Source organism: Glandiceps talaboti, chromosome 3, assembly GCF_964340395.1.
Source record: "Glandiceps talaboti chromosome 3, keGlaTala1.1, whole genome shotgun sequence".
In the NCBI taxonomy this organism is placed as follows: Eukaryota; Metazoa; Hemichordata; class Enteropneusta; family Spengelidae; genus Glandiceps; species Glandiceps talaboti.
In genome coordinates, this window is record NC_135551.1 from 18,512,463 (window position 1) to 18,529,019 (window position 16,557).

Sequence of the window (16,557 nt, forward strand, 5' to 3'; positions counted from 1 at the left end):
ATTACCGAAACTCATTAAATATGCAAATTATTCATCAAAACTATAAGCTACATCAACAAACTTCATAGGACACATGTGCTTTGGTATGGTTAACGTATGTACCAAATTGAATTTGAACAAACAGACAGACAGACAGACAGACAGACAGACAGACAGACAGACAGACAGACAGACAGACAGACAGACAGACAGACAGACAGACAAAATTATAACATAACTCTCCCTTACAACAATCGCATCTTCTTACTTGGACGATGAGGGCCACCTTTTCTATCATCCGCATAATGGTGTAAGATAAGGGCAGTTTTGTGTGCAGGTTTTCCGTTATATATGTATGGAGGTAGAGAGTGCGAGCAAAGTTCACGCAGACTCGGATCCGGACTTTTATTGAGGTCACTTACAGTACGTATTAGAAAGCGACACACCCGTGCCGTGAAAGGACTTACGACGAAGCATATATACGTACATGCAATGTTGTGAGTGGTCAACGACACATCGTCATAATTTATCATAGCTTGACGCTCTCTGGCTGTGCTCGACGCGACGCCTTCAACCATTCATCTATATTTACTCACAAGGTTGAATTATGGTGGCTTGCGTTCCCATTCTTGGGTTTATTCTAACTCTCGCCGTTGTTGCGGGCTATATATGTTGTACGGTCACCGATTACTGGTTTCAATACCCCAACATCCACGAAACTTGGGGTCTATGGCGAGATTGTTTCACCCTTTTTAATGGCGATTGCAATGATATAGGAATGAAAGACCAACCTGGTAAGTTTTCATTCTTAATGCATATTACTGAAGTGTCAATGGCTTAAATGTAGAGCGGTTAAGTTGCAGACGACAGTACAGAACTGTTATCCATGTAGTTTCATATATATAAGTTTGAAATTTCAGTTTTATGCCATGCTCTTAGTATTTCTCTCGTCGATAGAATACTGAATGCACAGCATGCTTCGATTAATGTTTGTGTGTCACTCAGCGTTATTAGTCATGAGAACAAGTGAACGGGCCTAGAAAGGTAAAGGAGTGAACATCTGCAGTGCACGCAACAATCAGTCGAATTACGTCTCAACATATATTCCATTGCCCGGAAAACGAACCCGAACCAGTCTGGAAACAACAACGCTAACCTTTTCACGGCCATATCATGGTTTTAACACTGGCCTGCCTTCCTACACAGTCCCCATTTATATAGGCCTGCGTAGTCTAGACAAGGACAAGTAAGAAGTGTGACGTACGTATGCACTATATTATCTTTAAAATATCAAGCATGAGTATGGGTTGGTCACCATGGCAACATGAACGATACACATTTATATACTACCAGAGTCTAACTACAGTCTGTCAATACAAAGAAATCAAGGGCGGTGTCTCAAATAATGATCTGAACTGCCGAGACATATCCCTAGCTTGGCCAAATTTAATATTTTTTATGTTTGTGGTAATAAGAGCTGAGATATTCCACTGATAAAAAAAAAAGTTTCATTCTTCATGATGATTCACACTAGTGCTCCAATTCCCCAAGAAAATCATCGTCGAAAAGTGAAAATTGATTTTTATCTCAGACATACATACATACATACATACACACACACACACATACATACATACATACATACATACATACATACATACATACATACACACACACACACATACATACATACATACATACATACATAGATAGACAGACACAAGGTTATATGATTATATTGTGTGTGTGTGTGTGTGTGTGTGTGTGTGTGTGTGTGTGTGTGTGTGTGAATGTACGTGTTCATATATGACATTGTGTATGTCTTTATATCTATGTTTAATACCGTGACTAATATATATATGGAATATAATATACAGCCGTTAAGCTAGGCGTTGAGAAATACCAAAATAGAAACAGATTGCCGAATATCAGGGCTAGAAATTACACCTGTAACGAAATAGCAGTGTAGTGCACTACAAAATAAGAAACTACACACCGATTTCAACAAGTGTTCAAACTTAGCTTCATGATCTGTTAAAAGTATAGTCTTTCCGTTTTTTGTGAGATTTTTGAACACTGTAAATGCATTTTTCTGCTCTCTCTCTCTCTCTCTCTCTCTCTCTCTCTCTCTCTCTCTCTCTCTCTCTCTCTCTCTCTCTCTCTCTCTCTCTCTCTCTCTCTCTCTCTTGTATCACCGAAATGGACACAATTAATTAAAAATATATATATATATACACAAATAAACAATAGTTACTGTAGTGCTGTAACAGTACATCACCGCTTTATTTTACACTGTAAGAACGACAAATGTCAGAAGGAAAGGAAAACACCTTTACTTATTTCATTTTCATAATTTTCATTTTGTTCAATGATCATATTAATAACTCTTGTCGATATATTAAATAGTAAGTGCTTATATTTCGAACAGACTTTTTGTTGAAGAATATAATGTAGTACAAGAATGGGTTGACCAAACAAACTCGGTTGTAAAAAGTCGTACTGTTCTTAATTATGTTAGGCATTTCCGTTTCAGAAGTAGAGAACGTTGCTACAGTTCAATGATAAAAGGGAAAAAAATAGACCAGAAATCATATTAGAGACAAAATTACACTTCTTTGTTAGTCGCATCTCAGACCACTATTAAAGTGATCTGAGGTCGAATACAACAGCAACAGGCATTTAATCTTGTAGAACCATCGTCGTAAGACAACCGACCCTTTTTACGGCAACGGTGCTACATTTTTTGTGTGTGTTTCTGCGCGATAAGAGAGGGAACGTGTTACAGTCTTTGAAGTTACCAGTAAGTTTGACAGGACTTTTCCCTTGTCTTTAGGTGTAACTCCTCGTTTCTCTCGATATCAATTTGTCCAGCAAATACAATGAAATTTTGTTCAGATCGCGTTTAAACTGTACATCCGTCCGTATTGTGTTTATAATTAATTAACATCATTTACGTGGTGGTTCAGTCTAAGTATATAATTTCCTCACCTCACTCCGGTCACGGTTTTAATGACATTTATGAATTACTGAGGAAATTAGATTTTAGGTGTCATTAAAGTGGCAAACTCTGTAACTTTATTAGTTTATTTGTTACTTTTCTTTCATTTTCAAAATATATCTATTGTACAATGAAAACCGGAAGAGTGAACATAGAGCCCTCTAGTGTTGTGGGGGTAATAACGTGTAGTGTAGTGTAGTGTAGTGTAGTGTAGTGTAGTGTAGTGTAGTGTAGTGTAGTGTAGTGTAGTGTACAGTAATAAGTGCTCCCAGTACTGAGCATGCGCTGTTTAAAATTCACCAGCCCTGTCACAGTTACGTACATAGAATGGTAAGGGAGCTCCATAGATTTGGGCCTACATAGTTCTTCGCTGTCTTCAAACAATAAATCACAAACGACCATTGGTCATAATCGGAATATATATCATAATGTATTTTAATGACGCATGAATGAAGAAAACAAGCAAACGAAAACAAAATTCTGTAGAAAGTATAAAACGGGGTAAATCGATGGTAAATCGATGACATATGAACAGCATTGAACTTAAGGTCATGGGCATGTTCGTGTGTACATACATACAGTGACATTTTTTATCACTGCGAGGCGTTCATTTTTATCATGGAGGAAGACGTAGAACAAAAATTCGACTTCTTATGGCTTGTGGCTGACCCCACTAAATTGTGTGTGAGTCATTATATGCTAATTTGACAAATGAAAGTTGACACCTCGAATTCGTCAGTCGGGCGAGGTTCTACAACATTAATTGATATGGTTGTCCGTCTTGAGGACATGTTTTCAGTAGACGATTTTACAAAATAAAGAACTGGGAAATATAATTTAGGTCAATAGGATATTATAATGAAATTGTAGAATTTCATTATTAGTTATGCTTGATCGATATACCATAATAAGGTGTTTTCATTTTAATTATTTCAACGCACTTAATTAATTGCATAAAATGGTCGAATGCAGCAGACAATGGAACATTTTGCGAGGACATGTTCACTCCGTTATATTTCTCAACGCGAACGAGGTTGAATTCACGGTGAAATTTCACATGTTTCACGGGTCAATGGTTGTCATCATACTTTGCGGACATTTGATACGCGGCTTGCAAGGATGGATGAAAATTATCGGAAGAGAATGTTGAGTCAGTTGCCTTAGGACACTGTTGCTGATAATGTTAATGTAAACAATCGAAGTTGTTTACTTGTCACGAGACATCAGTGGGTTACATAAATGTCAAAGTGTCAGTTATTCCACACTTTAACACGGCCTGCTAAAATTAATTAACTGAAAGTTAACGAAACGGTAGTCCTACGCACGCATGCAATTGCATATGCTATCTTAGAGTTTGGCTGAATAAAAATGTTTTTGTTGTTGTTGTTGCTGATGATGATGATGATGATGATGATGATGATGATGATGATGATGATGATGATGATGATGATGATGATGATGACGACGACGATGATGATGTTGACGTTGTTGTTGTTGTTGTTGTTGTTGTTGTTGTTGTTGTTGTTGTTGCCGCCGCCGCCGCCGCCTGCTTTTGTTTTGTTGCTTAAGGACCTTTCAAAATAATTTTATTTTCTTGGTAGTGATATCTCCATTGTTATGTTAGTGTTTATTACTTCTGATTTTCGAGATATTTTTCTCAAACTACACACAAGTCATCCACAGTTTCAAAACAGTTTGAATTAACCGCAAATGTACTTCCCACGTATATTAAACTATTAATAATGTGCAATTCAAGTATCTTTTGAAGCACGTTTTATTCTGGAGAGTAATGACGTCACCATATTGTGATAATTTTGATAATAATTGATTCTCCAAAATATTTTTTCTGTAACTCAATAAATTGCTAGGAAAAAAGTAAGGTAAACGGAACAATACAGTTGTTTGTGTAGTTGTTATTTATTCTATACAATCATTTATATATATATAAAATACAAACAGGAAATAGATTTGTTACTTTTGATAATTTATTTTGAGAAACACTGTACAGCTACGTTTGAAAAATCTATCCACGTCAGTGACGTCACAGTATAAAGATAAATCAATTAAGCAGAGACGGTGTACGTGGCCGGCCACATCAACTTGTTGTCGACTAGAGTCCAGGAGCTGTCATGATTCCCAATTACTAAAGAAATTGTAACATACTCCACTCCAGAGATACATGCTGTCTATGTAAGAAGTCGAACTATTTCAAATATACAAATTATTCTGCACAGTTTTCACAGCAAGGCCCGGTTAAATACCTAGTCGTACGCAGACTCCGGTCACAATGGTGCACTCTTGTCTCTGTTCGTCAATTATTGTTTCTCATGTCCACCAGGTTGAGGCACAGGCGTCTGATCAGTGTCTGTTTCACGGGGTCCCACGCTATGAAAACATAGACAGTAACTAGGGACGTGATTATGTGCACGTGATTTACGAAAGAGTTTTTCTGACAACATACACATAAGCCATATTCAATGTTGTGATCGAAACTTGTTTGCCAAGAAAGGATTATGGCATACGCGCTTTTCAGTCGCTGCTCCCAGGCTGTGGAACTCTCTGGATTCGTCTATTCGCAATGCACCTTCTCTGTCTTCTTTCAAACCACAAGTCAAAACACACCTCTTTCGAAAAACATATTTCTCCAGCATGGCTCAATGAAAGTATTTTATTCATGGTTGACACAATGTGTCAGTTTTATTAAACCGTTTTTTATAGTTTAATTTTTTTATTCTCCAATCATATAATGTGTATTTTTATCATGTGAAGCGCATTGAGATTTGTATGCAATTATGTAATGCGCTATATAAGAAATAAATATTATTATTATTATTATTATTGAAAGCAGTTCACTCGGACACGCGCATGCGTATTGGAAGATAATTCAACTTTAAGTAAGGCTATTTTAGACATGTCATTTTATTAACGTGATACAATCATGTCAGTGAAAGCTTCGATTATATTGACATGAACACATAACTATAGATTTTAATAGCTTCAAATTTGTAAAATTGCAGAGAGAGAGAGAGAGAGAGAGAGAGAGAGAGAGAGAGAGAGAGAGAGAGAGAGAGAGAGAGAGAGAGAGAGAGAGAGAGGGGGGTGGAAGCACAGACACTTGTTACCCGAAATATGTCTCAGAATGTTTCTATCAGAATTCAATAAAATGTCGATAATATCGATAATATTGACGTATTTAGGTAACTATATATGAAAGGGGTAAATTACACTTGTTTCTGTTATCGCGCAAATCCTCTCCTCTCACCGCGAAATATTAGGCTACTATCAGTTACAGTGACATTACATGACCCATATGCACGTGATAACAAGGTTACACAGCAGGACGTAGAAAGCTACCCCACCCGTTTCACTGCGGGATTGAAACATATGATATATATTTTTAGCTTTCACTTCCGAAGTATATGAAAGTCGACATTTTGTTACTATAAATGAACACAAAAAATAATAACATGGTTGTACAACCAGACTGCAGCTAGACCTCATTCGCTCTGTACCTGCCTGTCTGTCTGTCTGTCTGTCTGTCTGTCTGTCTGTCTGTCTGTCTGTCTGTCTGTCTGGTCCTTCTGTTTGTCTCGTCATATCTCTCTCTGCCTCTGTCTGTCTTTCTAGCGTCTGTCTCTGCCTCTGTCTCTGTCTCTGTCTGTATATCTGTCTGTCTGTCTGTCTGTCTCGTCCTTCTGTCTGTCTCGTCCTATCTCTATCTGTCCCTGTCTGTCTTTCTAGCGTCTCTGTCTCTGTCTCTATCTCTGCCTCTGTCTGTCTGCCTGCCTGTCTGTCGGTCTCTGTCTTTCACTCACTCACTCACTCACTCACTCACTCACTCACTCACTCACTCACTCACTCACTCATCCATCCATCTCCCACCACTCTCTCGCTGGCTCTGTCTGTGTGTGTGTGTGTGTGTGTGTGTGTGTGTGTGTGTGTGTGTGTGTGTGTGTGTGTCTCATCAAATTGTAGTTTGCAAGAAAGTAAATAGTTCACTGACATTTTTAAAAGATATTTGAATACTCATTGTATTCAAGCTCGGGGTCAATATGGATGGGAGTTGAGTTGGACCCTATAACATAGTCATAGTATTTATTTGTATCATCCATCAGTAATGGTTATTATTCTATTCTTACCTTGTATAATACCACATTTAACTCTGTAGATTCTACTAATGTCGATAGACTGAGATAAACTTTTATTATCTTTAAAACTCGCGATCGATCCCGTTCAGAAGCGATATACTGCAGAGAAACACAGTCTGGGAGTAGTACATGCCTCGGCATCTGTTGATTCTTTTTTTCATGTTGATATCATTCAAATTCTCAAAGGGTGTGTGTGCCGTGTGGTCGGATTTGAAAACAAACATTGCAAACATTTACTGAAACCACAAGACGATGTTTTGTTAACCTAAAGTGACCCCTTGCCATGTTGAAAACGATAAGTACAACACAGTTATTGAAATCGACACCAATAACCTGGCAGGGTAAACTTTCAAAACAACATATAAAGACTGTTTTGAAGTATGGACAGACATTGCACAGTTTGTAAAACTCTATGAAATGTAAGATTATCTTTACCACAGGATCTCGAATCAATCTGTATAGTAAATAAATAAATCATACTGGCAGTTTGATTATCGTAATATTTCGTTGAAATCGTTGGGTGTTTTAATTGCAAACTGTCGGTTGCTCGTTTGGCTCGTCGGACTTTCATACCTTGTCTTATTTACTATCTTTTTAAAAAAAATATAAAAATCATACAGATTGGTTCGAGTGCCTGTGATCTTACTATGACTCAGGGTACGTAGGGGCCACGCCCATAGTAGACTGAGATGGAGAGTTTATGACTTCCACAAAAGTAATCAGTACTGGCTCGTACTTGTGTAAAACTCTGTCTCTGTCTCTGTCTGTCTGTCTGTCTATCTGTCTCTCTCTCTCTCCCTATCTCTCTCTCTCTCTCTCTCTCTCTCTCTCTCTCTCTCTCTCTCTCTCTCTCTCTCTCTCTCTCTCTCTCTCTCTCTCTCTCTCTCTCTCTCTCCCCCATACGTGTAATATATGTATGTATCTGTGAATATGTATTTATTTATGTATTTATTTAATTACATTCTTCATGTATTCGTCAATAGTTCAGTAAGTGGATTGTTGTTCAGTATAGCTAGGAGAATTTCTCTCGTCAGATATTTTCATTATCGGTGGTGATCAAATTACAAAATGTGTCATACAAATACCAGGGGCACAGTACAGTAATCGTTGTCATGTATTCGCCCCATTCTGAGATTCAGTTACATTCATCACGGGAAAAAACACAATTTGTCTGTTATAGCGTTGTACGGCTATGGTTAGGAATCCGAATTGTAAATACCGAATTGTAAATATCGTCTTTGCTAACCTAGAAACCATAGGGGCGCATAGTATTTCTAAGATTGTAGCGTTTACTTGTCTAAAGCTAGGTTGGTATTTCCCCTACCTTTATGGAAAACTAGTATCGAGAGTATATTGGTGCATTTGTAGTAGCATGGTTCGAATTCGTATAATATTTTCTTAGGAAAACAACAATCTAAGCAATAATACGTATCACTGTGCTATGAACTTGGTGTTCACGATTGTACACTATAATTGCCAAACCTGAAAACCAAGTCTCTGAGCTACGCCTGTGCCAATACGCTGACATATTTGTAGTCATTACCAATGAAAATGGTTGCTTCTTCGTTACTCTTGGTTTTCTTGGATGGCCTCCTTGTATACTACTTCACTCCCGATAGCTGTCAGTATCTGTGATGTCATTGGTGATTTTATATGGCATACGTACATTTACAGACTATACACACACTCAACTATCATGTGAAGATATTCGAAACACGCACAGTGGCATGCGTATGTTTACATCATTACAGCGTACACACTTTAAAGTATTTTTGACATGGTGATATGTTTGTATTCGTAGAGTGCTCTCATACATGTAATTATCATAAGACTTCAAGATAATGTCAACGTTTCACCCACCCCCCACCCCCACCCCCGTCCCCCTCCCTCCACCCCCTATGGTTTTCCTCAGGTTTAGGTTACTCTCATGTGACAAACACTAAATGATGAAACACACTATCTATCGATACAATCGTTTCCGGTCGGTATCCTCCCACAACCACTTCCGGTTTCCTTGCCTTGAGTTGTTTTTTTGTATAAGTTTTTTTAAAAATAACTTATCTTGGTAAGTCAGAGATTAAAATAGTGAACGTAGTTTTATGCCGAAATAATGAACATATGTTCCCCATTACATAAAAAATATACGACCATGTATACTTTATGTGTACACAGTGTTTGTATCATCGGATAATGTAATTCAAATGACAACACTTGAGTTTACGAGATTGTGTTTACACCAGTGCTCACTTTATACATACACATCCCATTGCATGCACTGCTTTAACTAATTCTAATATAATATAATGATGTAGATGTGTGTCTTTGGTAGCATTAGCGATCGCCCTCTAGCGTTGTTGATGATGTAATCCTCAGAGTGGTATTTTAGCATACGTATACTGAAGTTTCGTGTTTTATATATATTTATAATTAGCTATTGTTTTTGTTTTTGTATGTTATTTTTGACTTTAATATACTATACAATACTACTATACTGTACTGTACTGTACTGTACTGTATTGTACTGTACTGTATTGTACTGTACTGCACTATACTGTACTGTACTATACTGTACTGTACTGTACTGTACTGTACTGTACTATACTATACTATACTATACTATACTATACTATACTATACTATACTACACTATACTATACTACACTATACTATACTGTACTATACTTTACTATACTATACTATACTATACTATACTATACTATACTATACTATACTATACTATACTATACTATACTATACTGTACTGTACTATACTATACTATACTGTAATATACTTTACTTTACTATACTATACTATACTATACTATACTATACTATACTATACTATACTATACTATACTATACTATACTATACTATACTGTACTGTACTGTACTGTACTATACTATACTATACTATACTGTACTATACTATACTGTACCACAGGGGCGTGTAATATTTCATAGATTGTTGTTTTCCAGGTCTACAGACTAAATATAACAACCTTTTGATTACTATATATTCCTACATGTAAAGGGAAGAGAATATTTCTTAGTAGTATAGAGATTGATACATTTGTAGCAGCAAGATTCGTACGATATTTTCCTAAGAAAACGGCATTCTAAACAATAAGAAAACAACAATCTATGAAATATTACACGCCCCTGTGTACTATACTTTAGTATACTATACTATACTATACTATACTATACTATACTATACTATACTATACTATACTATACTATACTATACTATACTATACTATACTATACTATACTATACTATACTATACTATACTATACTATACTATACTATACTATACTATATACTTTACTATTTCCACAATTGTAAGTTGTGATTAAATCAATGAGAGAGTAAAGCTGCAGCAAAATGAACCTTTAAAAACATAAACAAACTCAGCTCAAGTTGTGCCCCTTTTTAAACGCATTTTTGATTGCATTCTTTTTCCATAATATATAAGTCCTGAGGCTCTGAGGTAAGGCGAACAACTAAATGTGGTTATGACAATAGCAAATATTTCTCACTTGTAATCGCACTAATCCATCAAATTTAACGTGACTTGGAATTCCTTGCTGTAAGAATCACTTCATCTGTTTATACATCATTATCGCAAACCAGAGCTGACATTTCTTCCGCACAAAATATTTGACGGTGCCGTAAAAAGGCTGTGGTTTTCGACTATGTTTATACACGTCTGTTTATTCATCTGTTCATATTATGTGGAGGGGGTATTTACTAGAAGAGGGTCACATTGCCTAAAACGTAACTTGTTTGGAAGACTTGTCAACGTCATTGAGTTATGTAAATAGTTTTGACCGTATGATTATTGGATTTAGTTGAGATGAGATTCTCTTCTCCGTACCAAAGTAATCTATCAATACAATGTGTGCATGTAAGATTCGAAGGTCATTAGTATTTATTTATGTTACAAATTAGCCAGAAATCAGCATAGCTGCTGTATGCACATTGAACATTATTTATATAATGGCGCCCATTCATCGGCTTTGGATCGTTCAATATATATCAACATAGGTATTGATCGTCTGATAAAGTATTTATGCAGCTGTCCAGATATATCGTACGTTGGAGGGGTTGGCAAATATCTAATTATTTTTTTATTTGTCTTCAATTTTCCATCCAGCATTTCTCCATATCGCCAGAGATGTATGGTAGGAGCAAGTTTCGTTGGATTGGTCGCTATCATCATTACTCTAGTGGGTCTCATCCAGTCATTTGGCGCCACCAAGGTCAAAATAGGTGGCATTCTTATCATTCTTTCAGGTTAGTCACGTCCAATTGTGTTCTACTTATTAGCCGATAGCGGGCGCCCTATAGATACGTATAAGCTGTCAACTCCGACAGTGCTTATTCCGCACATATTGCACGTACCAATTTATTTATTTATTTATTTTTTTAAAAACAGATTCGCAATAAGACATAACTGATATACATTTTGTAAGTTCTTTTGGCAAGTAATTGATCTATGTATTTCACTACGTTGTCAAATCCAGTCATAGTATGGAATGAATACCATATTTAGTCCATATATCCGATATCTACACCGTCATGTGATGAATAAACAAGCTGCAAGACGTCCTATCCCCTGTTGATCTTTCCACTCTAAATTTATAGTGCATGACTTATATCAGTCATAAATGATCTTGAGATATTGTTGGCACAGAGAGAGAGAGAGAGAGAGAGAGAGAGAGAGAGAGAGAGAGAGAGAGAGAGAGAGAGAGAGAGAGAGAGAGAGAGAGAGAGAGAGAGAGAGAGAGAGAGAGAGGGAGGGAGGGAGGGAGGGAGGGAGGGAGGGAGGGAGGGAGAGGGAGGGGAGGAGGGAGGGAGGGAGGGAGGGAGGGAGGGAGGGAGGGAGGGAGAGAGAGAGAGAGAGAGAGAGAGAGAGAGAGAGAGAGAGAGAGAGAGAGAGAGAGAGAGAGAGAGAGAGAGAGAGAGAGAGAGAGAGAGAGAGAGAGAGAGAGAGAGAGACTTGTTGCATTTTGACTTACGTATCGAACATACAACACATAAATACTCCAGTTAATACATACACCTATCTGATCAGTATTTCACATTTTTTTACCGGTAAACTTGATTATCCTAAGCAAGTCGATGACATAGACAATGTATAATTTGTTAAAGTTTATTATCTCTTGTGTATCTTCTATAAAGTCTTTTAATTTTTTTTTCTACAGCTTCTGCGGTGGCCACTGGTACGATATGGTATGCAGTTGAGAGAGCTACTAACGCCGTGATCGATGATTACAAATTCGGTTATTCCATCATCATTGGCTGGGTTACAGTTCCACTGGCCATCATAGCAGGGAGTATGCAGTTGACGGCAGCTAACCGAAACTGATAACAGAATTTCGTGTTGCATGTATTGCTGCTTCGAAGTATAGAAACAACGACGTATCAATAACACCCGTGTGGGTGGTAAAACATTAATCAAATTTTGGATTTTTGAGATTTGAAGGAAAAAAAACCTCAGCAGTTGTATAAACAACTATTATACTAGAATGTATATTTGGTTATAACTTCAAACACCTTAGTATATTAACATGCGAAGTAACTTGGAAGTCTCAAACATTCGGTTTCAAATGGTGACTTTTTTTTCAGATGGCAGATCACATCTTTTCCGAAATTATTTTATTACAAAAAAAAAAATTTGAAACAAATTAATAAGCACGGGAAAAATAGTACAATTCATGAAATATACACCATTATTAAGTATATTTATCGATTCAAGAAGTTAGTATTCTTTTCTATCCAAAATTACCAAAAGTGCACTTTTCATCGAATGTAACTTTCAATGCAGGGTACCGGATCCATCTTCTGAACTCAACGCAAGGGGGCGGTCTTCGATATTAAAACGGGACGTATAGTATAACATTCATTTGGATTGTGACAAGTCGGATATGCAAGGCCATTAAAACACAAAGTAAATGGCTGCTCTGAGACCATTCTTCACAACTATACACAGTTTTGGTATGAAATATGAAGTAGAGCAGCGTCTTTTTTTTTCATAAATGTGGTAACCACATTTTTATTATAAAGACAACTTTTTAATATTATGTGTTTTGTTTCCATGATTATCATTTCAAAGACGTTTTTGTTTTTAGTAGCATGTTCTATAAAAATAGGAGCGGGCCGTGGGATGGGGTAGCAGAGATGAGTGTTTACAAACAAATAGACTGGCACAATATTCGATCCATGCATTATTTCGATTTCTCAATGATGTAGTACAATGTGAACCCTGTGAGGTTTGTCGTCGAGGGCGCTCTTTAGTCGCGGCTCCAATTTGACGCTGAATCCGAAGGTCAAGTCTCGACTTTATCTGATAGCATTTAGCCTAGAAAATAGATACTAAGTATTTTTTTGTACTACGGAGTTGCACTAAATTATGTGCTGTCCATGAATCTTTATTTCGTTCCTATTTTAAGTATAATTATCTTCTCTCTTTGCTGTAAAGTTTCATTTCGAAAGTGCCGTTTCTGATGCAAATTAAAATACACCTATAGCTTAGTTACTACATAGACCCTACACATGTAGGGTCTATGGTTACCATACAACTAACATACACACTAGCCTTATATGAATATACTGATACTGTACACAACGTAAGACATCATTTTCTTTATTCAAATGGCTGATAACTTTCAAGCGACATCAGTTCAACATGTCCATTTGCGGGAGATTTCAATCACCCGAAAAAAGTCTTGTTTTACTTCGTTGAAATATACATTTTATCGTCATTTTAAATACCGTGCCTTCCTGTCCAATGAGTTTATTTTAATTTTTATCTCTTTAAAACAACATGAATAATTATTGAAACCTTTTAATTTTGCTATTGTTTCACTATGAAACTGAACAAGGCGAACTAAGTAAGAGGAAGAGACGCAGTGGCGTTGAAAGAGCGACATCTACGGCAGATTTTCTGTATGCCTTTGTTTACATTTTCACATTTTATGTACATGATGTAGTTTGTTTGGAAAATGATAACTTCAGCTGAGCTTTTTGATATAAGTATGTATTTTACGCCAGTATTATTAATGTATATTTTATTTAGCCTAAGAACAAAACATTTTTGATGTAAACAAAAAAGAAAAGAATTATGAGCTGAATTTAGTAATATTTTAAAATAGTTTGCTACTCCCATCTTTTTTAACAATTCATTGATAACAGGTATTTCTATCAAGCCAAAAGGCTGTGTGCTGAAGAAATGTTGAAATATGATTTTTTTGACACATATTATGTATTTTGATGTAACGTTTTTGTTCTCTGAAATATTTACTTATTTATTTTTTGATACTCTGAGCACAGCTTTCAGGAACCTGTCATGTTTCATAATTGTAAAGGGTCTACAGAACTTTCCTTGAACGTGTACAGTTGTTTCTGTGAGATTGTGTATGACTTGTCTAGAGACTACCCACTGGCTTTTAAATCTGAAGATCTCTTCCAGTGTCCTAATCTAGTAAAAATCTAACTAGACAACATGCTAGACAACAGTAGTAATCCATCACACATTGGCAGGCACTTGTAATACGCCTTTCCAAAATTTGCCATGGTGGCGCTCTACTTCCTGCCTGTGTGTACCTTTGGGGGTATACATGGTATAGGTTACTTGGTGTATCCATGTACGTATAACCTGTGTTTATATTTCCATGGTTAATCATAGAGCACTGCTGCCTTTCCTCTATGTCTGAACAATACGAAAAACATCCCTGAGTTACACTCCTACAAAATACCAAGGGAAAAAGCTCGGTACTCTGAGGTGATGATACCCCAATTTGAGCGCGGTCACTTTATTGTCAATTTCCTGTTTGCAGTCTGGAATGGCCAGTTGGATTGGGTACTTCATGAAAAACATCTTCTTCCTAAACCATGTCTTTGATATGCAAATTATGCTAATGGTAACACCACCTTCAACTTTGACTGTAAGTCCGGCGTAGATTACTGGATTAATACAGCTATTGGGGGGTAATTATAAATTTATCACAGAATGCTGTACTAGATTAGATTAGATTAGATTAGATTAGATTAGATTAGATTGATTCCACTAGGTGCAGCTTTACAAACCAATGGAGAGTCGAAAACAATATGATACAGCAATGACCAATCCATGTATGTAACTCAATAAATGACAAAACATAAAGGTTAAAAAAGTTTGTTATTGTACATACAATAATATTTGCCATTCATATGGCTACTTTAAGGCTAGTCTCGGCTATACGGCTTCATCAAAGATGGTCTGCACTGATGGTTCACACTGAGGGGCAGAGAGTCTATGGGTAACCAGTAACCAAGACTACAGTAAGGTCCAAATTGCCATAACATTTGGCTAGCGCTGTTAATATTTACCCACTGAAACAAAATGCATAAAACATTTACTGGAAATCATTCTGACTAGCTGAAGTACCTGTCTACTCATCAATCACTAACAGCGCTGTGTATATTGGTTTGATTTCTAGTATGAATAAACTGTCTTTTTATGGATGACATGTAAATTTGTAGGATATTTACAGAATTATTGTAACATTTGCTCTGTACATAAACAGACAAACATTCATCTATTTGTCTGGCTGCAAAGCAAATACCATGTGAAGCTTTGCAAACACTGTAACTAGCCCTGCTTGCAGACAGAGTAAGTCAGGACTCAACCCTAATGATATCCTTCTCCTTGAGGAGTTCACCATTTGGTAAGTCAGGTGAAGTCTATATTCAATAAACACCTGGGGGAGACACAGAAGTGTTGCTTAGGTACAGCAAGTCCCATACACCATTTACAAGCAGGACTACACTGTAAAAGGATGACTTATCAGTAGTATAGTCAAACACACTTCAGTGAACACAACATGAAAATAAAAAACAGGCAGCTGTTGTAGTTGTAACTATTGGGCCACTAAACTCTTTTTTTTTTTTTTTTTGTAAACCATTGATAAAACATCTAACATTTTTATACACGTTTAATGTTAAATATAATGCCATGTAAGTTCTAGAGAAATAAACATTTTGGAAAGAAATTCAGAGTGGCTTTTATTTATTTTACTACCAAACCAGAGTGACTATAGTTTCAGTTAGGCATTACAACGTTGTTTTTGCCACATTTTAAACAAACAAAATGATACAGACACTATTAGCACACACACGTGAAATGTTACATTTATGTCACCATGAACACAAATAAACAATTTCGTGTTTGAATCTTCCTTGTTTCATTCAACAGCGAGAATAAAATGTATCATTTTATATGTTTGCACGCTCAGTGTCTCTATTTTGTTTTATTTAATTTGTAACAAAACATGTTGTGGTAGACATCATGCTGTCTAATTTGGAACTCTATAGTTTCAATTTGTTATTAACATGGATAGGAAGATTTTATCTAGGCTTGCTGCCAGACTTCACTTTGTGACATTCG

At 36.5% G+C, this 16,557-nt stretch overlaps 1 protein-coding gene across 1 annotated transcript; it reads left to right on the forward strand.

The window, feature by feature from the left end:
- The first annotated feature begins 394 nt into the window (after positions 1-394).
- LOC144454040 (uncharacterized) lies at positions 395-16,364 on the forward strand. Its single transcript, XM_078145453.1, has 3 exons — positions 395-773; positions 11,284-11,423; positions 12,335-16,364. The coding sequence occupies exons 2-3, from the start codon at positions 11,309-11,311 to the stop codon at positions 12,496-12,498; spliced, it is 279 nt and encodes a 92-aa protein (XP_078001579.1). The 5' UTR covers positions 395-773; positions 11,284-11,308; the 3' UTR covers positions 12,499-16,364.
- The last annotated feature ends 193 nt before the right edge of the window (positions 16,365-16,557 follow it).